Below are 21,689 nucleotides of genomic sequence, written 5' to 3' on the forward strand. Positions count from 1 at the left end.
CGGGTCACGCGCGGAAAAGACTTCAGTTCACTGGAGCGTCGCGCCCCGTTCAGATGCTTTCACGCCGCCAAATGGGGCACGCCCCCAGTTTGAGAACCACTGGTTTAGCCTATATTGTAATTCACTAAGGTTTCTGGTGCTACTGAAGTATGGGAAACAGTTTAGCGTGACTGAATTATCAAGTTATAACGAAGCACGCATAGAACACCGATGTAAATAGGCTAATTATTACATGTGGTGACTGTTTACTAAGGCCTTAAGGCCCTTCGTCGTCATCCTGGTTCATACCGGATTTATACTAGTGCGACGAATAAATGATTGATTAAATGATTATTTTATGATGTGATTGTCAGGTTTCCATGAAAATGTAATTGAGATTGTAATTAGCAAAATTTTGATCAAATTACAATTACACAAAATAGAAATGCTTCAATTACAATTACAATTACAATTACATGAAAAAAGGTAATTAATTACATTCAGCTCAATTACAAATTACAATTGATCCAACTCTGGTGCAGAGAAATGACCTTATTGAATGCAGCGTATCGGGTAGGACGTCTTCCCGCAACCGTTCAGGCAACCTTTGAGTATCTTAGCGAAGTTTCTCTCCAGAGGGTTTCGCTGAAACGTTCAAATCGAGAATTACCCATTGAATTGCTTGCAAGTTATAACACCTTTACGCGCCATGAAGACCGTCTTCAGATAGGAATAAAGTCCCTCGATCACTGTGGACGTATTCTCCGGAAGTCCGACAAAGGAAAAACGATGCAGACGGACAATTGATTACACAGGTCATGTCACGACACGTACAAGAAAATACGGTAATCATATATATGTTCGTCGATTATCACTAGAATAATCCGTCTGGATCCGGTAAAAGGACCTTTAAAATCATTGCTTGCCCAGGGTCAAGTGCGTTAGTTCTCAAACTTTTTTAGACACACCCCTCGATGATAGTGGGAAATTTCGCGCCACCCTTATCGCCCTATCAATAAACCATTTAAAAGAGCAACAAGAATGTTTGAAATGCCAACGCATGGTTTGATGGCAATGACTGTTGAGAGAGCTCTCGAATATGAAATTCGGACTATACACGGAACAACATTTATACTAACTGGAGGTAAATCGTGCGGAGCACGAATAAATGTTCAGTTAATTAATTTGTCAAATAACCATGTACAATGGCAGCACGTAGCATATACATATTTCCGTATCGATAACTTGCTGTTCCTGAGTTTGCCTGGGTGCGTTATTCGGAAAATAAATGAAAGCGCCTTATGGTCTGTGATCAACCGGAAAATGTTTTTAACCAACACATAGCCCCATTTTCTAACAGATTCTATAATAGCCGACGCAGCTTTCTATACAACCGAATATTTGATCTCGCATTTGGACGATGTTGTGGACATAACGCAACTGGTTCTTGGAATGGTTCATCGTCACAAATATGACTTTGAAAGGCACGTAGTAAGTCACCTTTAGGATTATGGTTGGCCTGGAGCTGAAAACCAATCAAAGGGAAATCGCAATTCTTATATAATGGTTTGGTTTTACTTGAGAACGACGGGATCCACTTTGAATAGTATGCCAACATTCATATGAAGCGTTTAAATTGCGTTTATCGTCAGAAACTGGCATTTCAAGTAATGGTTTGATATGGTCAGAGTCTGGCTGAATTCAGATATGCGATATAAAATATCCAACTAATGATAGTTTCGACATCGACACTCAGAACAGCCATTTATCACGATTTAGAGTTGATCCGCAATTCGCCGCAGCAGAAATGAAAGCTTTGAAGCCTTTTATCATGCTCTTTCCGATTTCCCACATAAATGTTGACGTTATCCAGATAGGCAACAGTACCATTTAGTTCATGCTCAGCAGTGAGATTACAAATATAAATTACAGATATCGCATCAAGGCTGCCAAAAATAAAATCTGTAAATGCTAAAACAAGCTATTTTGGCATTTTTGACCTATGCCCAGAATCATTATGACTGAATCTGCTGGTTTCTCTCTATATGGGCCTATTTACAACTCGTGCCCAAAGGGTACGATGAGAAAGCTGTGCTGGCTTCCCATAACTTCGCGTTTCATAAATTCAAGTGGAAATGTCGTGTGGTCGGGAATTTTGAGAGACCGTTCTGTAAATAAGGCCACGGATTTAAAAGTAATAGCATGTCTGCACGCAAGGCTTTAATACCATATAAATGGAGGAGATCACAGGGACTGCTAACCGTCCGCTTAATACTGCTGGTTTAACGTTATCAGAGTTGGCCCGTTGCGTATATTTCACTGTGACTAGAAACAAAGGCAGAGCGTTATTCGACACTGATGGGGAGTGAAAGAGTTGGAGAATAAAGCCAAGAACTATAGCCGATGGATCGAAATCTGTAGTTTTCGAGCGACATTTTACCTTCAATTTTTTTCGAATGGAAATATTTTGAACGGTAGAAAGGCGAGATGTAAGCCTACATCTTAAAATCAATCTAATTCGCACTATGATTAATCATACATTGACTTTCAATTTTCCGATTATTATATTCTATAAACGGGTAAATACACATATAATCAGGGAAAAATCAGCCCCTAAGGAAAATGGGGAGATTGAAGTAAACTTTTAAAATCTCAGTAATAGGGTCAAATTGTTATTTCTGTGCAATACTTGAAGAGGCAAGATTACAGAATTGCGATAGACGAGCCATTATTATTGTAATTTGCTACTATATTGACGAATCCCTTACGCAGGTGTAGGCTATGACTATCAATATGTTCTCAAAATCTTTGGTATTTGTCTGCATTCTCGCGCATTTCGCGATATCGGTATCATCTTTTTGTTCGACTGATTTTCAAAACGATACCGAATACCCCTACAAGAAGTATCAACCAGCGACTGCATATGACGAATCAGACACCGGAGATTTGACTACATACCAGCTTCCGACTGGTATGATTTTGAATCTCATTATTTCCTTATAAGTTTTCCACGCTCGCTCCAAGTCTACGAACCTCGTTCTTTTCCCTATTGGATATTCTTTCAAAACAGGCTGCAGTCCTCAAGCAATGGTCATGGTCGTACGCCACGGTGCCAGATATTATCCAACAAGCGATGAAGCAGAGAAATTTCAATCGCTAGAAAGCGTACAAGCGTTGATAAACGATTCGAATGCTGAGATGTGTCCTGAGGATCTTGAAGTAGGTATAGGAAAGTTGTTTTGCATGTATTACATGTTTGTTTATTTTATATTTTGTTGAACAATTTTGGCGCTTATCGCCTATTCAGGTTATTTGCGCCATTATATTGAAGGTAAGAATGTTCATCAGTGCCTTTGCCTTTGGTAGGCTACTTTTCTACGGACGACTTTCGACCACGCACCATTCACCAGCAGTCACACTCACTTTCAATCGTATAACTTGTTCTTTGCTGCCGACTTTTTGGTACGGCTCACCATAACACTGGCCTTTTTTGAAACACTGCTATGGCAGTGAGGTTAGTATTACATGTTGACGACTGTTGAAGTCGCAGCTCTGATGTTCGATAATACGGCTCATGTAAATGGTTATTGTGTGCTGTGTGTTCAGGTAAGGTTTGATACGCAGAAACGAATTCTAACTGAGTGCTTTATGCATCTCGGGCGATTTGTGAATGAACAAACACAAGGCTTGCCAAAAAACACAATAACGTATCCATACTGCATTTACGATATGACCATGTTCTCTCACCTCCTACCATCAATACCCGCAGTTACATATGATGATAAGATATGAACCGACGTAATGCAAAAAGGAACATGCAGATCTATCTTTACCAAGACTTGACCTATTCCGGGTACACTCACTACGACATTATATAAGTAAATGTCAAATCCAGTAAACAATAAGACAATGCAAATTGCGCAATACACATAGACTTACATGGTTCTTTGGATCACATCGAATTTTGATAGCAGCTATCCGCAATCCAAACAAGCGTATTTATATAGTATATGACATCCGCGTCTAGGAAGGAGTGATGCCTAATTGTTATTTCTTTACTCAAGAAAACGTTTTTATTGATTGGCTACCGACTAGTTCATGTGAATCAAAGACATCTCATATATCTCTTCCACTCTATACTGATTTATAATATCATTCTTTAAGTGTTTAAATTCAGTACGGCCTACTCGCAACGCGACACTGTTAAATTACGATGTTGCACGAGTACGTATAGTCATAATAGTACGGCCGAACTTCGAATTACTCAAACGAATCGACTCCGAAGAACATGCGATCCGTTTGTTTGTGATGGTCCAGTTTCACAAAGGATATCATGTCGTTATCTTTAAACGATGAACGCACGAAAAAATTAATACACTCTTTACCGGAATCTATAACTTGGTTCTGAATGAAATGTATGAAAGGTGGTATTATGTTCGAGTGTGACCTCTCTTTCTGCCATTTTACTACTCGTTGCCATATTTACGCATTCGCAACTGATATCGCTAAATCGTAAGTTGCGGACAATCTGATTATGCTTGTTTACCTAAAATGTAGTGGTTGATAGGACAGAGGAAAACCTTATAATTAGCTGGGAATTTACAATTTTGAGTTACGATATCTTATGCTTCTTTTTCATCGAAGAAAATTAAGGCCTGGCAGAGTTGGTTCAATACAAGCTTGGGGTCTGACTTGACGTTATTGGGATACCGCGAGGCTGCTGGGCTCGGTCGGAGATTTTCAGAAGCGTTTCCCGTTCTATTTGCGGATGATAGTCCTTACGAGTAAGTTTCTATATTTATCGCAGTCATGGGTGTTATTATTACTCAAGGAGGTACACTCTTCGGAGAAGATAGGGAGATATTGAGCTATATTTAAGCATGACGGAATTATAAATTACTGAAGGAATGCAAGAAATTATTGGACAAGCCCAGAAGTAGGCTTTGAATCGCAAACGATGACAGAGCAAAACGAAAATTATACTTCGCAATAGGAATAGCGGTGATCAACAACGAAGTATTTCTGCTTTAACGGAGTACTCAAGTAGGTTTTTCCTGCTTGCAGTACTTACTCAAACTGTCGTGACCACCGGGAGAAATAGCCCTGTATCACGATAACTGAATGTATTTTCGAAAATTGCACCTGTTTGTATAGTGTCGTATATTCTTTTTAGTTATTCCAGAATATGCACGCTGTAATTCCGAAAAACCCCGAATACTTGCTAAAACTATCCTACTTCTCTGTACCACACCTTCTTTTGGAAACTACTTGTTTGAGTACTTTAAAACCTCCGTTTCTACTCTCACCTGAACTACTTTTGACATTATTCGGAAGTCACTACCTTTACTTGTAATTGGGTTGGAATTGATGGTTCCAGTAACTTCCTCGAGTTCTTTGACCACCTCTGAATAGGAACAGGCCAATACACATAGGATGCTAACATGAAATATAATCCTACCTTTAGTTATTTTTGTCTGACAACGGTACATTTGCAACCTAAAAAAGGCATAATTTATGGGCTCCAGCTTACCTCCTCTCCTCCAATATGGCTGGGGGCGTGGGGGGGGGGGGGGGGGGCGAGTATAGTGGTGCAGGTTCAGACGATTTATATATATATCTATGTCAATTTTTTAAAGATTGATCTCATCTGACACCCACCGCAGTCGCGAGTCAGCTCTGAGCTTCAGGGACAATTCATACAATTCCAAGAATGATCTGATTCTGGACACCGAGTTGATCAGACCCGATCTTAACTGTACACGGTATCAAGAAGAGGTCAGCGGCAACGAAACGCTATTCTCCGAAAAGGAAATGTTTGCGAATGGTATGGCGAAGTCAACAGCAATCAGTTTCCGTGGTCGTTTTAGCGCGTATATCGTCAGTGTTGAGAACAGAGAATTCGAGGTAACATAACATGATACCAACTCCCTACCAATTTGAACACGTACAATATTTGTTTTAGTATATCGATTCTCTGTGCCTATAAACAGACATCGGCGTAACTATAGCGGGCGCAAGACACCCGTGCTAACCAAATGTTTGGCCTGGACACTGCAACATATCAGCCAAGTTCACTATATCACTCGAGATTATTGCGATATTTTTAAATTATTAAAATATAATCTTCACCTTTATACTCCCAAATTTTTGTTCCTATACCATGGTCGTGCAGAACATGTATGTCTATATTTTCCACAGTCAGTGGGGCTGATGCAAATGGTTCTTGCTGAATAATGTAGAAAACTACCATCGTGGTGCTTGTTATTTCAGGTGAAGTATTTGTCAATATGCGTGCAGCTGTTTCTAAAAGACTTGGAATACCGGAAGCAGACATAGACATTAATACTCTCAGCGTAATACAGCAAGAAGGTTGTGCCGAGGACGAAATAAGGAATGGGACTAACAGCCCATGGTGTCTAGCATTTACGACCGACGAACTTAAAGGTTAGTTTCATATTCGTTATGAACATATCGGTAATCGATTGTACCAATTGAGATCAGATCAAACCTGTGGACTGCAAATGTATTTACATATAAATCAAATTCCGATTCTTGTAACGCATAATTCTTGTCGCTTTGTTAAACAGCTTTTGAATACCGAGATGACATGGGAGAATATATGTTATACGGATTCGGGACTGACCTGAGTTACAAGTTACATTGCCCCACCAAGAGATTTATCCTGTCTGCCTTGAACGACATCAACAATGGAAGTGAATTGAATAAGTTCTTATTTGGTCATCACGACGTTATTCTCCGTATGCTGGCAGACATGAAGTTGATTGAGCCTGAGGTAAATATGCTGAATTTCCTAATTCAATTTCATCATGCGCAGATACCGTTCTTAGTGGGCTATTTGCTATGCTACTTCTAACTTGTCTCTGAAGGGGGTTACTCATTTCAAAGATGTTGGGATCGGATTTGAAACTGTCGTTGCTATTGTTAAAGCGCTGGAATACGATTTGTCTCATATAGGTACAGCTGTGTTGTGTACTATAATAATGGAAAGGCTGAGCTCTCGTCAATCGTGTTACTGGATCGGTGCTACAGTTTATAAAAAAAGCCTTAGGAGTTTGCTGGATAATTATCTAATGTAAACTAATGCGGACAACATCCGATTATCACTGTTCTAATCAAATGTGACGTTAATACCTGTTGTCCCGTTACTTTCGATTGGAATCAAACGTGTGCAGACAAACATGAGCCTTTTTGATCAAGGATTGGAGGAGGGTCCTCTGCAGAGGTGGCGAAAGTCGATAGCATTTAACACTGCAGTAGAAGTAGAAGTAATGCCGTCAAAATTCCACTCAATTACAAGCAGAAATAGGAATTTCCACGACATGGAAAAGTGCCTTTAGACGGAATAAAAAGGCCTGAGAACTGTTCCATTAAGTAGTTTCAAAGAGTAGAAGTGCATGGTCGTGGGCTTTTATACTTTCCGCAGTTCATTGTAACTGGCTATTTTCGGAATTGCAGGGTGCATGCGACTAACGTACTATGATTAATGACACGATAGAAAGGTAGACTTTTCGAATATATATTCACTCACTTGGACATAGGGTTGCTTCGACAAGTTTTTATGGCAATTCCACTCATAAAAACTGATGCAAACAGGTCCCAAACTTTCTACTTTTGAAAATATGATTTGGTATAAAAAAAACTGCGAAGTAAAAGTGGAAGTAATCAACAACCGTAATTACTTGGGTATGTATACTGAAAGTAAGCAGAATCTGCCTGAGTACTCCGACAAAGTAGAAGTACTTCGTTACTGACTACCTCTTGTCCTCTATAGTGTAAGTAATGCGTCTGGATTCACTCAAGTATAAAAGTGCTCTTCCATCAACTTCATATTTTTCGCAGGCGGATGGCCCTTTCAAAGCGGAAGATTATCCAGAACGTCTTACCCGTACTTATCAGAACTCCATACTAGCGCCGCTGGCCGGAAGCATTGCGTTCCTGGTGAACGAATGTCAAGGTGATTGCTTGATATTCGCGTGGTCGGGAAGCGGAACACTAAAGAAAACTTTGGCGCTTCTATGTTATTATCATTGTGAGGTCAAGCGTGAAGTCAATAGGGAATCTGTCTTGGTTGCGAAATAGTCCTATTTTACCGGCCATACCCCTTTAGAACAATATACATACACATGCAAACGATGCTTGCCTTGGAGGCCAAATATGATTCTATACACTGTCACGCCACCTATGTCGTGACGTCACATTATAGTATGGTTCAGAAGTGCTCAGTAACGATGTAATGAAGTAGGTTTGGCATCTATTGGTCATACTTTTTAGAATGCACCCACTTATGATTAACAGTGTTGTAGGCAATACTACATAATAGGGATGGTGAACCTCTGAAAGGTTCAGGTTCGTGTGAACGCGAACCTTTTTGAAAGGTTCTGTATGTACGTGAACGTGAACCTCATGACGTCACGTGACGTCATATCGCTAATTCCAACCCTATATTTCAGTGAAGTGATAGCCTATTTGTACACGATACCTAGCGACGACTCGGGCCACATAATGCCACAATGCTGAAGTACGTATTGACGTCTTAAACGTCGCCAAATGAATCAACTGGGGCAATCAAATGGTGTAATAATCCTCCGTCGCTTTGCCAACAATATCGACGATGACTTGCAAGGGGATTTAAGCCTACGCCTCAAGGGTCCAGGTCAGACGAATAATGTATTCGGCGTCTGAGTATTGCTACGTTAATATTGAGCAGAGTGTAAAACAGGTTTCTGTACTTGTTACCGATATTTCCCCATCAACAAGTTATACATCAGCAGCCAACAGCTAGATTTTTTACATCAGGCATCGATATCAATTTTATTGATTGGTTGAATAAGCATCATTCGCTGACTGCCTACATTTAGTGTAGTCTATTTCGCTAAACTGTCACTAAATATTCGAGCAAACTTTTGTAACAAAGCAAGTAAAATCTTTGAGATTGTCAAGGTGCATGCTCGTTTAGTGATGACTTTTTTAATGCAGTCAGCGCCATGCATATAGTGGCCCGCAGTTGAAATGCAATAAATTTCAACCAACGAAGTTATAGTGAAGTGAAAATTGTACTATATGAAAAAGGTTTACAGTGCAGAAACTACCAAGGTTCGTTTGTGAACGTGAACCTCTAAATATCTGAGGTTCACACACAGAAAGCGAACGTGAACCTCACGTTCACACCATCCCTACATACTGTTTAGACTTTGTATTTCGTTGAAAGTAGGTTTTGAGTATGTTTGGATCTCTTTTATGAGTGAAATTGTTATCCTAACTGGGAAAATTAGCCGCTGTACCACGGTAACTGAATCTATTTTCGGAAATTCCATCTATTCGTTGTGTCATTAATCACTTTACTTTAGTCGCGTGGATGCCCGATACTAGAGCGGGGCATGGACCGGAGCCGGAATGGATATCCGACCGGATTTTCTCATTTTTCGCCAGAGCCGGTTCGGAGCCGGTTCGGAGCCGGACCAATACATTTTACTAAGAATAGGACAGTCTTATACTCTTCCCCCATCGACTCAATACTTAAAGCGAAACGTTCATGGAAATAAACCCCATGCCAAGTCCAAGTTGGCACAATTACTTCAGATAAGGGTTGAGCTTGATCTTTGAGTTTTTAATTTTCTATTTGCATTGTTTCAATCAATACTCAATGCCATCCCGTGAGTAGATAATAATTATTATCGCAGTTTTTTCGGACTGGATCACGGTCATTTCTAGAATCCGACCTAGGAGTCGGACCGGTGTTGGACCAGAGCATTAAACAACAGGATCGGAGTAGGACCAGAGAATTTGTCGATCCGATCCGCACCAGCAGATACACGCTGCAATTTCGGAACCTACGATAACCTGTTGAAAGTATACGCTCACTCGACCAAATCTACCTTTTGAAACTACTTAGTTCAGGGCTTTTCAGACACTATTATTCTACTTATTCTTAAAGTAGACTTGACACGTCTTGGAAATAGCGACTTCTACTTGTATTTCATTATAAATATATGGCGTTACATATACTTGAGTGTACCAACGATGACTGTTTTGACCTCGACTGGCATTGAATGCATGTCTAAGTTGATTATTCTGTGATAATATTTTCGCTTTATTGCTCAGACGGGAAGAGACTGCAAGTTCTGCACAATGAAAAGAAATTAGATCTGCCCCTCGACAACCCACTGTCTGACGGGATACCGTTAAACGAAGCGCTCGAGTACTTCGGCTACAATGACCAGAACGATTGTAGCTGGGATGAGTTGTGTTATGGACGGAGCCCTGTTACGGACCCTACTGCTGCTACTACTACTATTACTACTACTGCTACTACTACTACTACTACTGCTACTACTACAAGCGGAGGATATTCCTCAATGCACTGCACCATCTCGACGATGCTGTTACTGCTCCAAGCCCTTAACTTACTTTATCCATTGAATTAGGAATCTATCAGAATGGTGGTGCGGGTGAAAGATTCGCTTTTCTTGTTCTTTTACGCAATATCTTGCTTGCGAAAGGTGGATCTATCTGAAACCTCAAACTTTTCGCCATGCAGTTACCACTTTCCAACATAGAAATGTTACATATAGTTATATAATTCGTTTCGTTAGATAATTCGGTAAATCATTTTCTCTTCCTTCTTTTACTTCCTCATTTGTTGTATCCAGTCCATTATAGAGTCTGATACTATGCCCGTGTTTAATAATCTTTGAAATGGCATGGCTGATTATTTCAATGTGATCGATTGATTAAATGCGAGTAATGCCTCGAATTAATATCAAATTATAGCATACTCGATGTAGCAACGATATTTCCCGACTGCTGGTGGACTAATCATAAAGCAGGCCAATAAACATAAACTATATAATTAATAACGGAAAGGACTCGGAAATGACCTCTAATACTGACTTGGTTGGTCAACGCGGTGATTTGATACCGGAATACCCAAGGAGATTCATTTTAATTAATTTGCGAATACTCTGGGAGGCACATAGCCTCAATATAATTTGTCGCACCAACATATAATTTTCCATCAAATGTTTTTCAATGTCAGAATTGATGGTCTTTGCATGTTCTGAATCAAGCTTCAGGTGATGGGTTCATTGCTCGCAACATGTATGGTCATATATATGACTATAGTCGGCCATGGCACTCATATGGGAGTGGAAGTAAAACGAATACAAATGTAGGTACATTGGCGGCGCGCAAGCTAATGGTTCGAAAAGCACTAAGGTAGTTAGCTGGACAGATACATATACATATCCGACATATACATACCAAGACAGACTGACAAATTCTGATATCGATAACAAATTATGAAAGTAGGTCTGTCAATAGTTGAAATTCAAACCTGGCAAGGTATCCAAAAGTATAGGATACTCGTCACAACCACTTGCACGCACAAGCCTGTTTCGCATTTACGTTAAATGTGTGTGTGACAATGACAATGTGACATCGTATGAGTCACGCCGTATTCGAATATTTGGCTCACACTGCACCCATTAGTTTACAGCATATGGTTTTATTTGCAAGTCGTATAACTCATGTTCCCTGGACAAAGTAACTTATACCTATGACAACTGGCGTCGTGATATAGGATAGAAACGAAAATTATACTGCAAATATGCTGGTTACAAAGTCTTGAAAGGCTTCTGAGTGCTAAAACATGTTCGACGAGACGACCATTTGACTTTGTACTTATCGGTTTTACAGCTCGGTTTACATGACGGTACTTTCTTTCATGTGATCCATTTATACAATCTTCGATGAATATAAATACGCATCAACAATAAAGAAACTGCAAGGAGTGCGTCATCGACCGCGGTAGGTTGCGGAGGTTAACATTACCGTTTCGTGATAGAGAACTCAATCTCTTCATACCAGTTCACAGAATAGTCAAAATGGGACAAAACCTGCGCAGACAGTGCTCTTTGAAAGTCATAACACTTGCAACTTGCAAAACCGGAGTAGAATTCTCAAAAACCTGTGAATTTTTCCCACATTGTGATCGGTTGTCTAAAAAAAAAAAAAAAAAAAAGTCATCTTTTCGCTCAGAGCTAAAATTACCGTTTTTAACTACGAAATACCCGCCGGAGCTTAACTTCTGTGCTAATTTGCGGCATATCACTCGCAATTTGCTCTAAATCTGTCCAAAAATTTCAAAAATGAGGACAAAATCTCAAAAAAGAGGACAAAAGGGCGTCCTCCGAGGACACTTTCAAAAAAGTCAAAAAAGAGGACAAATCCTATTAAAAGAGGACGTATGGCAAGCCTACATATACTCGAATCGAGACAGCGATGCTCCGATTTGATCAGGTATAGAAAGCAACACACGTATTCCGGGTTGCCACTCCTTTAACGTGGAGGCGAAGGCGCCTTTCACGCTGGCCACTCTTATGTCTACATATCTTGCGACTATCAGCGTTGTACTTCACCATGCAGCGTAAGTTACAGTGCGGATGGTTAAGGAATGGCTGGATTAGCACAGTAACACCTGTTCCAATCAACTGTAATCATTAGCGTTTTGCTGGAGCTGGTCTGGGTGACGGTCTGACTGGTTAACTCGTTCAGTCAACGATCAAGATATCAGTCTCACGGGTATACGCTTGTCTAATCGCAACTGTGTTAGCAGTCCTAGCGTTGATGGTTGATCCGTCCATATTGGGTCTATTTCCTGATAACGTTTGGGTTTTCGTTATCAGTTCTGGAATTGTGCGATTATATTATTTCTTGAAAATGTTGGCTGCAGCCACATTGTACTGATTGAAGTCCGACCGATTCTAAACAGGATAGATACCTAAGAGAATGAACTCGTAGGTGCAATTTAATTTTCTTCGAAGTGGAATTAACAATGTCACAACGGGTTATATTGTGGGGCAAAAAATGGTGGGAGGAACAAATGATGGGATCAGAGGTGGTCGGTAACGAAATACTTCTACTTTTCAAAGTGCTCCCAGTAGGTGTTGTCTACTCGTACTACCAACTCAAGTGGTAATGAATTTAGACTTTGTCTGCTACTACTTTACGGTTTCCAGATTTGAGGACAAATTAGATCTATAATAATTGCTATTTTACTTACTTGGAAATCGCTACTTCCATATTTCTACTTCTACTTGAGTACCAACGATGAGTACTTCCACTAGATCTGGATAGGCTCTCTGCCAGATTTGGGAGCAATTCGGACATTACTCATATTTCTATATTCAAAAATGGATGCTTTCATTTTAAATCGTTGAACCAAACGCCGCTTAGAGGTGGAATGCCTCGTACACTTGCAGTATAGCAATTGCGACATTAACCTATCATATCATAAACAATATAAGCAATCAAAATGAGGCACAGCACAGCAGCAGCACAGACGCTTGACGCTTGACAGACAAGACAAAAAAAGCATCGGCTAACACCTGAATAGTACATAGATGCATCATCAGCTAATCCTAATTCAGAGACATCTTCTGAACAGTGCAAGGTCAGGTATCAATCACAATCTAGCATCGGCGTATGGACATTTAAAATCGCAATATAATTAGGATTATTGAAATATGGTGCTTTCAAGAATAATTAAACTCTTTCCAAGATCATAAACTTCATTTTTCTCAGCCAACTTCGCGCCCCCTTCAGATGCTTTCACGCCCCCCCAAGTAGTGCGGAGCGGATCGAAAAATTCTCTGATCCGAGTCCGATCCTGTTTTTCAATTCTCTGGTCCGGCTCCGATCCGGCTCCGGCTAAAAATGAAAAATTCTGGCCGGCTATCCAATCCGGCTCCGGTCCAAGCTTCGCCCTACACGGTATGGTGGTTCCGTGAAATTATAAATATGGCTCGTTTATTTTTGCACTGGTATGGCGGTTATTTGCGTGTGGTTGGTTGGTAGTTATTTAGTTACAAAAGTCATGCTTATCAATAAAAATTCTATAGCCGGATCAAAAAATTACTGATCCGGCTTCGATCCGTCTCCGGTCGTATCAGAAAAAGTACTGATCTGACTCCGATCCGGCTCCGGCCAAAAGTGAAAAAGTCCATTCGATATCCAATCCGGCTCCGGTCCATGCTTCGCATTACCCCAAAGGGGGCGCCCCCCGTTTGAGAACCATCTGTACTATAGGATTGAATAATTTTAGCATTCCAGTCACACGAGAAAACCGATTACTGATATAAAATGAAAAACGAAATTTATAAAATGTAGTTGAGGAGTGAGATATAGCTTATGTCCATGCTTATATCCATTTTGTACATTGTGTGACACACCTCTGTGACTAATACAGAATGCTACAGTGTTGGGATCAAGTCACTACCTTTGAGTCACGAGTCATCTCGAGTCATTGCACATTTTGACTCGAGTCAAGTCAAGTCAAGTCAATCGATTTTCGAAGGTGGCTCGAGTCAAGTGACCAGTCAAGTCACAATTCAAGTCAAATTGACTTCTTGAAGTATGAGTGATCATTCAAAGTAATTACATTTTGCTAGCTGTGTTGAAACAGATTAATTGACCATTTATCTTGAATCGAATAAGTTAAATACGCATGCGCAAATGCGTTGTATCGCTCACGCACACATTGTAAGCCTATACTGCTAATAAAATAATACGTGAGTATAACTGTATAGCTACATGCTACATTCCGTTATTATCAGCCGAAATAAAGAATCGAATACGAAGCATCGAGAAGTTGAAACAAATTAATAAGATGCAATACAACAAACATCTACACATCCGTTACAATGTAAACGGATATATACCATATTCGTTCCATTCAAATTATATAAAAGGGTTCGTAAAGGTGAGAGCTGTGCCATCAAATTCACAGAGCTGTCTAATAAACTATAGATACTGGCTATTAGAATAATAATCTAGTATACTATTACAACAAGGTTACCATATTTTTGTCGACCAAATTCCGGACACGAGAGGGCGAACGGTGAATGTGCGGGAGAACTGAAATTGTCCGCAAATCATACGATTGTCGAAGACCCATCGACATAACATCACAATATTTATTATCGTGATGAAAATAACTTAAAAGGGCGTAACACGTCAATGTAACGTGTGTAAATTGAGAAACACAGTACTGCGATGATCCGTTACGATTTCACATAAAACTAAGTGCATATTCTAGTGAAACGAATTCAATACCCTAACCATAATTTGGATATGATTGATTTATGACAAGTGTTCTTAAACTTACTTCTAGAAAATCATACATTTTCAGATGCAATAGAATTTCCATTCTATTGCCGTACAGTAAATATCTTTAAAAGAACACTGGTCACGCCTCACATTTACTGAATTATAAATCGGCAGCGGCAAAGGATCAATCATCAGATATTGCAACTTTTAACCTGGCGTTTTGTGATGTTCGCGTGGAGATATTCTGGGCTTCAAAAATGCATAAAACTATACCATCGCAATCGTTACGCAAGGTGATGTCAAGTCGATATTAACCCGAATCAAGTTCTAAGAAGAACTCTTTTTGGAGGAATGAATTTACATACTTTCCTGTCAGTGACATAGTGAAATTTGTGTCGCTTCTGCCGACATTTTTGCAGGGTTGTAACCAAGTCACTTGGTTCCGAGTCACGAGTCAATCTGACTTTTGTGGTTTTGACTCGAGTCGAGTCGAGTCATTTTCAATTCATCACCGACTCGAGTCCGAGTCCAAGTCACCGTTTTAAGGGTCAAGTCCGAGTCATAGTGTTATAACTCGAGTCGAGTCCAAGTCACAGTATTGAAGTCATATGTTCAACTTATGTTTTCAATCCGGCTTGGGTGATATCGAATTCCTTGCTTGCCAAACATGCTTATTTTGTCCCTATCATAGTCTTGGCACAAGTTTATTTAGTTAGGCAGATAACAGACAGTTCCTGACCTCATATACCGATGCTACAGATAGACGAGACAGGCCGCCAATACGATAACGTTACTAATCTTAGAACTTTAAATCAAATATCTGTCTTGTCAGTCTGATATATCACAAATAAAAGCATTCAGTTTTTATTACGAGCCCATCGACGACCGCTCACAAATAGCTTATGGAGAATTAACGAATTCACGTCTACATACTATCTGATAGAAGACCTACGAATTCACGTCTAGCTAGATACAAGCTGGTAAAGAATCAACAGATAAACGCTTATGTAGAGGTACAGCTTTGCTTTCACATCATATCAGGTGGTTGACCAGAAAAAAGGTCAACTTTCCTGCTCAGCTGCCGAAACAGTCGCCGGAGCGTTACTTTAGTGCTGATTTACTGTTGTCTTAGTCTAATTTGCCCTACATTTACCAAAAAAATTCTCAAAGCTACTTCTTAAAATTGTTAGATTATCTAAAAGAACTTAAATTTGGCTTAATTCCAACCAGTAGAAAGCAATGCTAAGAGAAAATATTTTGGATTAATTACAAATAGAGACTTTCGAAATATACCGGCTACCTCATGATATTGTTAGATTGTGTAAAAATATGATTCATAGAAAATTTGGCTCAATTCCAACTAGAAGAAGCGGAGTTATTAGAGTGGAATATTTTGGATATGAAAAAGTAGTCGACTTACTGCTAGTATGTAATTATATTATATGAAATCATTTCTCACTAAAAATACTCCATGTATTTTCAAAACCAAACTTTTCTCCTCTCATTTCATTGATTCCACTTTTTCAAATTAGGCCAGATTCAGTGTTCTTTTTATGCAACGTAGCAATTTTATCAAGTAGCCACCCAGTAGAATGAAAAAGAAGGTATTTTTGATCGGCCCTATTGTACAAATATCACACAACATTCGCCATTCATTATTATCACGTGCACAATGCACATACCTAACAAAACGTCAAATGGACGGAGGGTATTGTGTGTTTTCACAGACAGCAGATCAAATCAATGAGTTACACTTGAAAAATACTAAAGTGAAAAGGAGATTCTCATATATGTTGAGGCGGCATGGCCTTAGAATAATCCACATCCACTGGATACACGTTCCTCTGGTGCGTTAGATGCAGGAATTGAAAAGCAAGTTTGAACCACACTGAAGAACATTAGATACTCATCCATTCTAGTCGGCCAAAAATGCAAAGAATCATCGCCTTCATATCCACACATGAGCTTATCAGTCTCTTCCAAGTAGGCTACTTGACCATCTGAGTCATTTCTTTGGCTCTAATTGGACGTTGCTTCGGTTGTTTGCTTGTATAATTGAAATGTCTTGAGTACTTTGTTGGCGGAGGATCTATTACCTCTTCATCACTGGATGATTTTGTACAATGCATTGCTCTTTGCTACTATGTCCCATTGTCTTTTGTTTTTACAGCGGCGCACATCTGATATCAGACGAGTGCAACGAAAGCAGTGGTGACAAATAGCGATGTCGACAGAATTCGTCACATGCGTTGATCTAATCATTGTGATTCGCAACTTTCTTCATCTTCAAGTCACTTAAAATAAGCCGAGTCAATGACTTGAATCGAGTCATGCGTAATGACTCGAGTACAAGTCGAGTCAATCCAAATATTGACTCGAGTCGAGTCGAGTCATTTTCCCATTTCAAGAAAATGACTCGAGTCAAGTCGAGTCACAAAAAAATCGTGACTCGAGTCTGACTCGAGTCGAGTCATGACTCGAGTCATTACAACCCTGCATTTTTGAGTTCGAGTGGTCTTTCCGTTGTGCTTTTTAAAAGCTTTATTTACAGCGTATATATATATATAAGTGTATTGTTAGGTAGCCTATATTGAATGAATACGTCAACTATCCAACGTATTCCGCTTATCAACGGAAATACCTTAAATACAGTACATACATTTCACATTATGTATAGGGGTGTGCCACTGTAGTGTAGCCTACATGCAATCCGTGCATGAATACGAAATGCGCTTCTTCCGTATCTTCAGACTTATATATGGACAAACCTTTTTCGTGTTTTCTGTATGTTGTTGAGCTGTAGTCACGGACTCCAAAAAGCACGTTACTCTATAATTCCGATATTCGCTTTACCCAGATGGACGTATCTACAAAACCACTGCATTACATGTTTGTGTTCCACCTTTTGTCTATAGAAGCATATAGACTGAGAACGTTTCTGATGCATTACGCAGCCGTTTTAGTATTGATGCGTGTGGCGGTAGCAACGTCGACGTTTTGCTCCACGAATTTTCAAGGCGATCCGGAATATCCCTATAAGAAATACCAATTTTTAACTGCTTATAAGTATTCAGGAAGAGGGGATATCACACAATATGAAACCCCGGAGGGTGAGATATATCGTTTTTTCTATTTTGATTTTATCGCCTGACGTTGGAGGTCCATTTTGCAAATGTATAGGGCTATTTATTATATTCCGATACTAGTTTATTTCGACGTTATCTACTTCGTTTCGGCATTTCAGCCAAGGTAAAACTTTGCAATGATACTTAATACACAGACTGTCATCTATAGGCTCAAGCTTGCATTTGGAAAATCCCATCAAAATCCACCGGCTCTTGGTCGCTCAGTTCTATGTCTATACCGGTAGTACCCGACCATTCTCGACTCATCACCCCCTGTTCAATTTCGACACAAATATAATCGGGAAATTTATTCACCTATAACTCTAATCGCTGGTGAATTTACTAAAAAAGGGGCCATTTTTTCGAGGTGATAGGTGATCAGAAGGGATGGGCACAATGATTAGAGTACTCGAATCTGAATCGAGTATTAATTTTTATGATTCGAGTCGAATAGTAAAACACGATTTTTTTGAGTACTGAAATTATACGCTCCTCGCAACTGAAAGTTAATTTACTAACGAGAATTATAGTTTAGATACTATTTTCCACTGAGAAAGCCTTGCAACCTTAATTGGCCGTGTCGCAGCATACGAGAAATAGTACAAAGCTACGAAAGTTACTGGAAATAACACATTTCCGAAGTCATGATCATCCCAGTTTCGAAATCCCATCCCATAAGTTTCGAAAATACAATCAAATATATCGAGCTTGCGAAAGCTTCCGGACCCCCGCATGCTGAGATGTCGGGCAATCGGCTTCATTAGTGCTTTTACAGCGAAAATATGACCCGCACGACGATTCGCATGTAGTGAATTTTGATTTCGTGCCATAATGAGGTCACTAATCTTTAATTGTGACGCATTATTTGATTGAAATCATTAAATGACACTTTGGGAGTGACATTAGAAATATAGTGCCAATATGGCTCTTTTGATCACACAGGTTCCCGACCCCTGAGCTATAACCCCCAACATTATATACTCCACATATCTACTACCCAAAAGTTGTGATTATCTTCATGCAATGACCACAGAAAGAATGCATCTGTGACGTCACTTATATTAGATTCCATAACGAAAAGCGAGTAATCGAATGGTAAGACTCCAGTGAATATGTTAACGTTGACGGAATTCTGAAATAATAAATTCTTAGGAGGGTAATTTACACATAAAAATTTACCCAGGATTGTACGGGAATAAAAAGGTTTGAGACCACTTAGTTAGTAGATCAACTCCAATAAAATGTTGTTTATAATATACTGGTCCACACCTCAATTGCATATGCAATAGGCGTAGGCGATATACAATACATATACATATCATTGGCCTACATTATGAATAGCGCAAACCGAAACCCTAGCGCACACGTGGTCGGTACATTCATAATTCCCTGTCTATGTACGTGCGGACTTGCCGATTCATGCGGAATATCTAGAACTAGGGTCAGTGTTGGACCTCACTAGTATTAAACTTTACTAGCATGTGTAATATGTATGACATACATATATATATTATATCCAAAATGCTAATCAATCTCACAAATCGCACTACTATTTCTTTATCAGAACTACGATGTCTTTACGACGTCTAATGTTATTCCGTAATACATATTTATGTACAATGAGCCACGTAGGCTATACTTGAGGTGTTTGTTGAAAGAGTTATAATGCCATTTGCAATTTCCTCCCACTATATTACAAATTATCATTCTGTTACTACAGGCTCTACAAATGCAGGCATCGTCATCTTCACCCGTCACGGAGAGCGATACTATCCTAGCATATATGGCAACGATGTAGCAGAATTCAGCACTCTGGAGGCAATCAGGGATATCATTAATGTTACGGGAAATGCAGAGTCGTGCGACGGAGATCTACAAGCAAGCATATACCATACATCTTTTTTCATATATGCGACATTATGATTATAACGAAGTGAATTAGGGTATTATACTTGCTACATATGGGTCAGTTCTCTGCACGCTAACACAGTTATTGTCAGTTACTCGAACTCCGTGACACGTCGTCGGTGTTGGGATGATTCGAGTCACGTTTTTCGAGTTACTTGACCTGACTCCAGCAGTCAGTGCCCTGAAATGGCTTGACTTGACTCGGACTCAACGTGAGAGGAATATGAAATGTATGATGACTCAGAGACCAATTTTCAAGTCATAAAATATACTACCTTGCAAAACCGTCTTGAACCACACACAAAGCTGTACACTGTAAATGGCCACGTCATCAATACCAATCCGTTATTCACTGGATTCCATGTCGGTTTACAAGATCGTATAGTTTGTTCGGTAAGTTTCATTCTCGTGGGACAAGACGAAGTCCTGCATGGATATATGGATGCATACAACCCCAACGGCACAAATAGTGAATATTCTGCTGATTAAAACGTTCTGTATCTCCAAGTCTGTCCTTGATTAGCCCTTTCGAATTTACGGCTAACAAATTTGTCCTACACGCTTAAACAGTATATTTCTGTCTACACCTATGAGTGTGGGTGGGATAGCGTAGTGGTATCATCCACAGCTGTAACACAAATGAGCTGTGGGTGGCGAGATATTGCAGTGGTATAATCCGCAGCTGCAACACCAACGGGTTGTGGGTTTGAGTCCGACCGAGGTCGACTTCAGAATTCCTATACCTAAGTGTTGGAGGTTTATCTAGGCTCCTCCTCGCCACCTCATCCGCGTAAGTGGTGTCTTACAAAAAGCCTAGAAGTGGGCCGTGCTATAAGCCGGCATAGTTACGGAATACAAAATGAAGAATATCGACCTGTTGTAAATGACCATAGTAGTCCACAAACACCATGAATACCACAAAACAAGACGACTACATGAATACCATACTACAAGACGACGAGCCAAGCCTGACTTCGAAGGAAATCATTAAAATCATACGAACACATGTATATGAAGAGTGGAACTCGAGATTTGCAGGGTCCGAAACTGCAGAACATTTCAAAAAGTTTGTTCCCGATGTTTATTCAGCTGTTAGTCTCTTTGAAATGCCGAAGAAAAGCCAGTCAATTTTATTCCGCCTACAAACCGGGCATTGTGGATTAAGAGCACATCTCAACAGAATTGGTTTGTCGGATTCTCCAAATTGCGAGTGGTGTAATGAACTAGAAGACGTATCACACTACGTAATGTACTGTCGAAAGTACCGTCGCCAAAGGAAAGCGCTAATTAACAAATGCTCGCACCTCAAAGTACCAATGAAATTGGAAGTAGGCCTACTACTGACAGACGCACGTCTCTTCAAGCATGTAATAGATTTCACTCTATCAACGAATGCAGTCATCTAATGCATGAACACTGAACAGTTATCACAAAAATGGCGAACAAAACCATTGAGTTAAAATCGCCAATCAAATCATACTCAACAACAACAACCACAAAACAAACTAATGAGCTGCGTGTTTGAGTCCTACCGAGGTCGACTCCAGAGTT

At 39.8% G+C, this 21,689-nt stretch overlaps 3 protein-coding genes across 3 annotated transcripts in view; 2 read left to right on the forward strand and 1 right to left on the reverse strand.

The window, feature by feature from the left end:
• Positions 1–21,689, reverse strand: part of LOC145452180 (tyrosine-protein kinase transmembrane receptor ROR2-like) — a 262,709-nt gene that overhangs the window by 173,908 nt on the left and 67,112 nt on the right. The gene's annotated exons all lie outside the window — the stretch shown is intronic.
• Positions 2,756–10,570, forward strand: LOC145452437 (multiple inositol polyphosphate phosphatase 1-like). The gene is made up of 8 exons (XM_080330622.1): positions 2,756–2,950; positions 3,050–3,198; positions 4,624–4,763; positions 5,616–5,803; positions 6,250–6,423; positions 6,567–6,772; positions 7,840–7,954; positions 10,102–10,570. The coding sequence occupies exons 1-8, from the start codon at positions 2,761–2,763 to the stop codon at positions 10,422–10,424; spliced, it is 1,485 nt and encodes a 494-aa protein (XP_080186748.1). The 5' UTR covers positions 2,756–2,760; the 3' UTR covers positions 10,425–10,570.
• LOC145452647 (uncharacterized) lies at positions 17,731–21,357 on the forward strand. The gene is made up of 2 exons (XM_080330825.1): positions 17,731–18,215; positions 19,951–21,357. The coding sequence occupies exons 1-2, from the start codon at positions 17,963–17,965 to the stop codon at positions 20,151–20,153; spliced, it is 456 nt and encodes a 151-aa protein (XP_080186951.1). The 5' UTR covers positions 17,731–17,962; the 3' UTR covers positions 20,154–21,357.

This window comes from Botryllus schlosseri, chromosome 12 (genome assembly GCF_051294905.1).
Source record: "Botryllus schlosseri isolate E-star chromosome 12, Bs_hap1, whole genome shotgun sequence".
Lineage (NCBI taxonomy): Eukaryota > Metazoa > Chordata > Ascidiacea > Stolidobranchia > Styelidae > Botryllus > Botryllus schlosseri.

What these genes read in the sequence shown, in the direction of transcription:
- LOC145452437 (XM_080330622.1), top strand. Translation starts at nt 2,761, where the DNA reads ATGACTATCAATATGTTCTCAAAATCTTTGGTATTTGTCTGCATTCTC. An exon ending in TGTGTCCTGAGGATCTTGAA is followed by an intron (nt 3,199 to 4,623) that starts GTAGGTATAGGA and finishes TTTTCATCGAAG; the next exon opens with AAAATTAAGGCCTGGCAGAG. An exon ending in TACGACCGACGAACTTAAAG is followed by an intron (nt 6,424 to 6,566) that starts GTTAGTTTCATA and finishes TTTGTTAAACAG; the next exon opens with CTTTTGAATACCGAGATGAC.
- LOC145452647 (XM_080330825.1), top strand. Translation starts at nt 17,963, where the DNA reads ATGGACGTATCTACAAAACCACTGCATTACATGTTTGTGTTCCACCTT. An exon ending in ACAATATGAAACCCCGGAGG is followed by an intron (nt 18,216 to 19,950) that starts GTGAGATATATC and finishes CTGTTACTACAG; the next exon opens with GCTCTACAAATGCAGGCATC.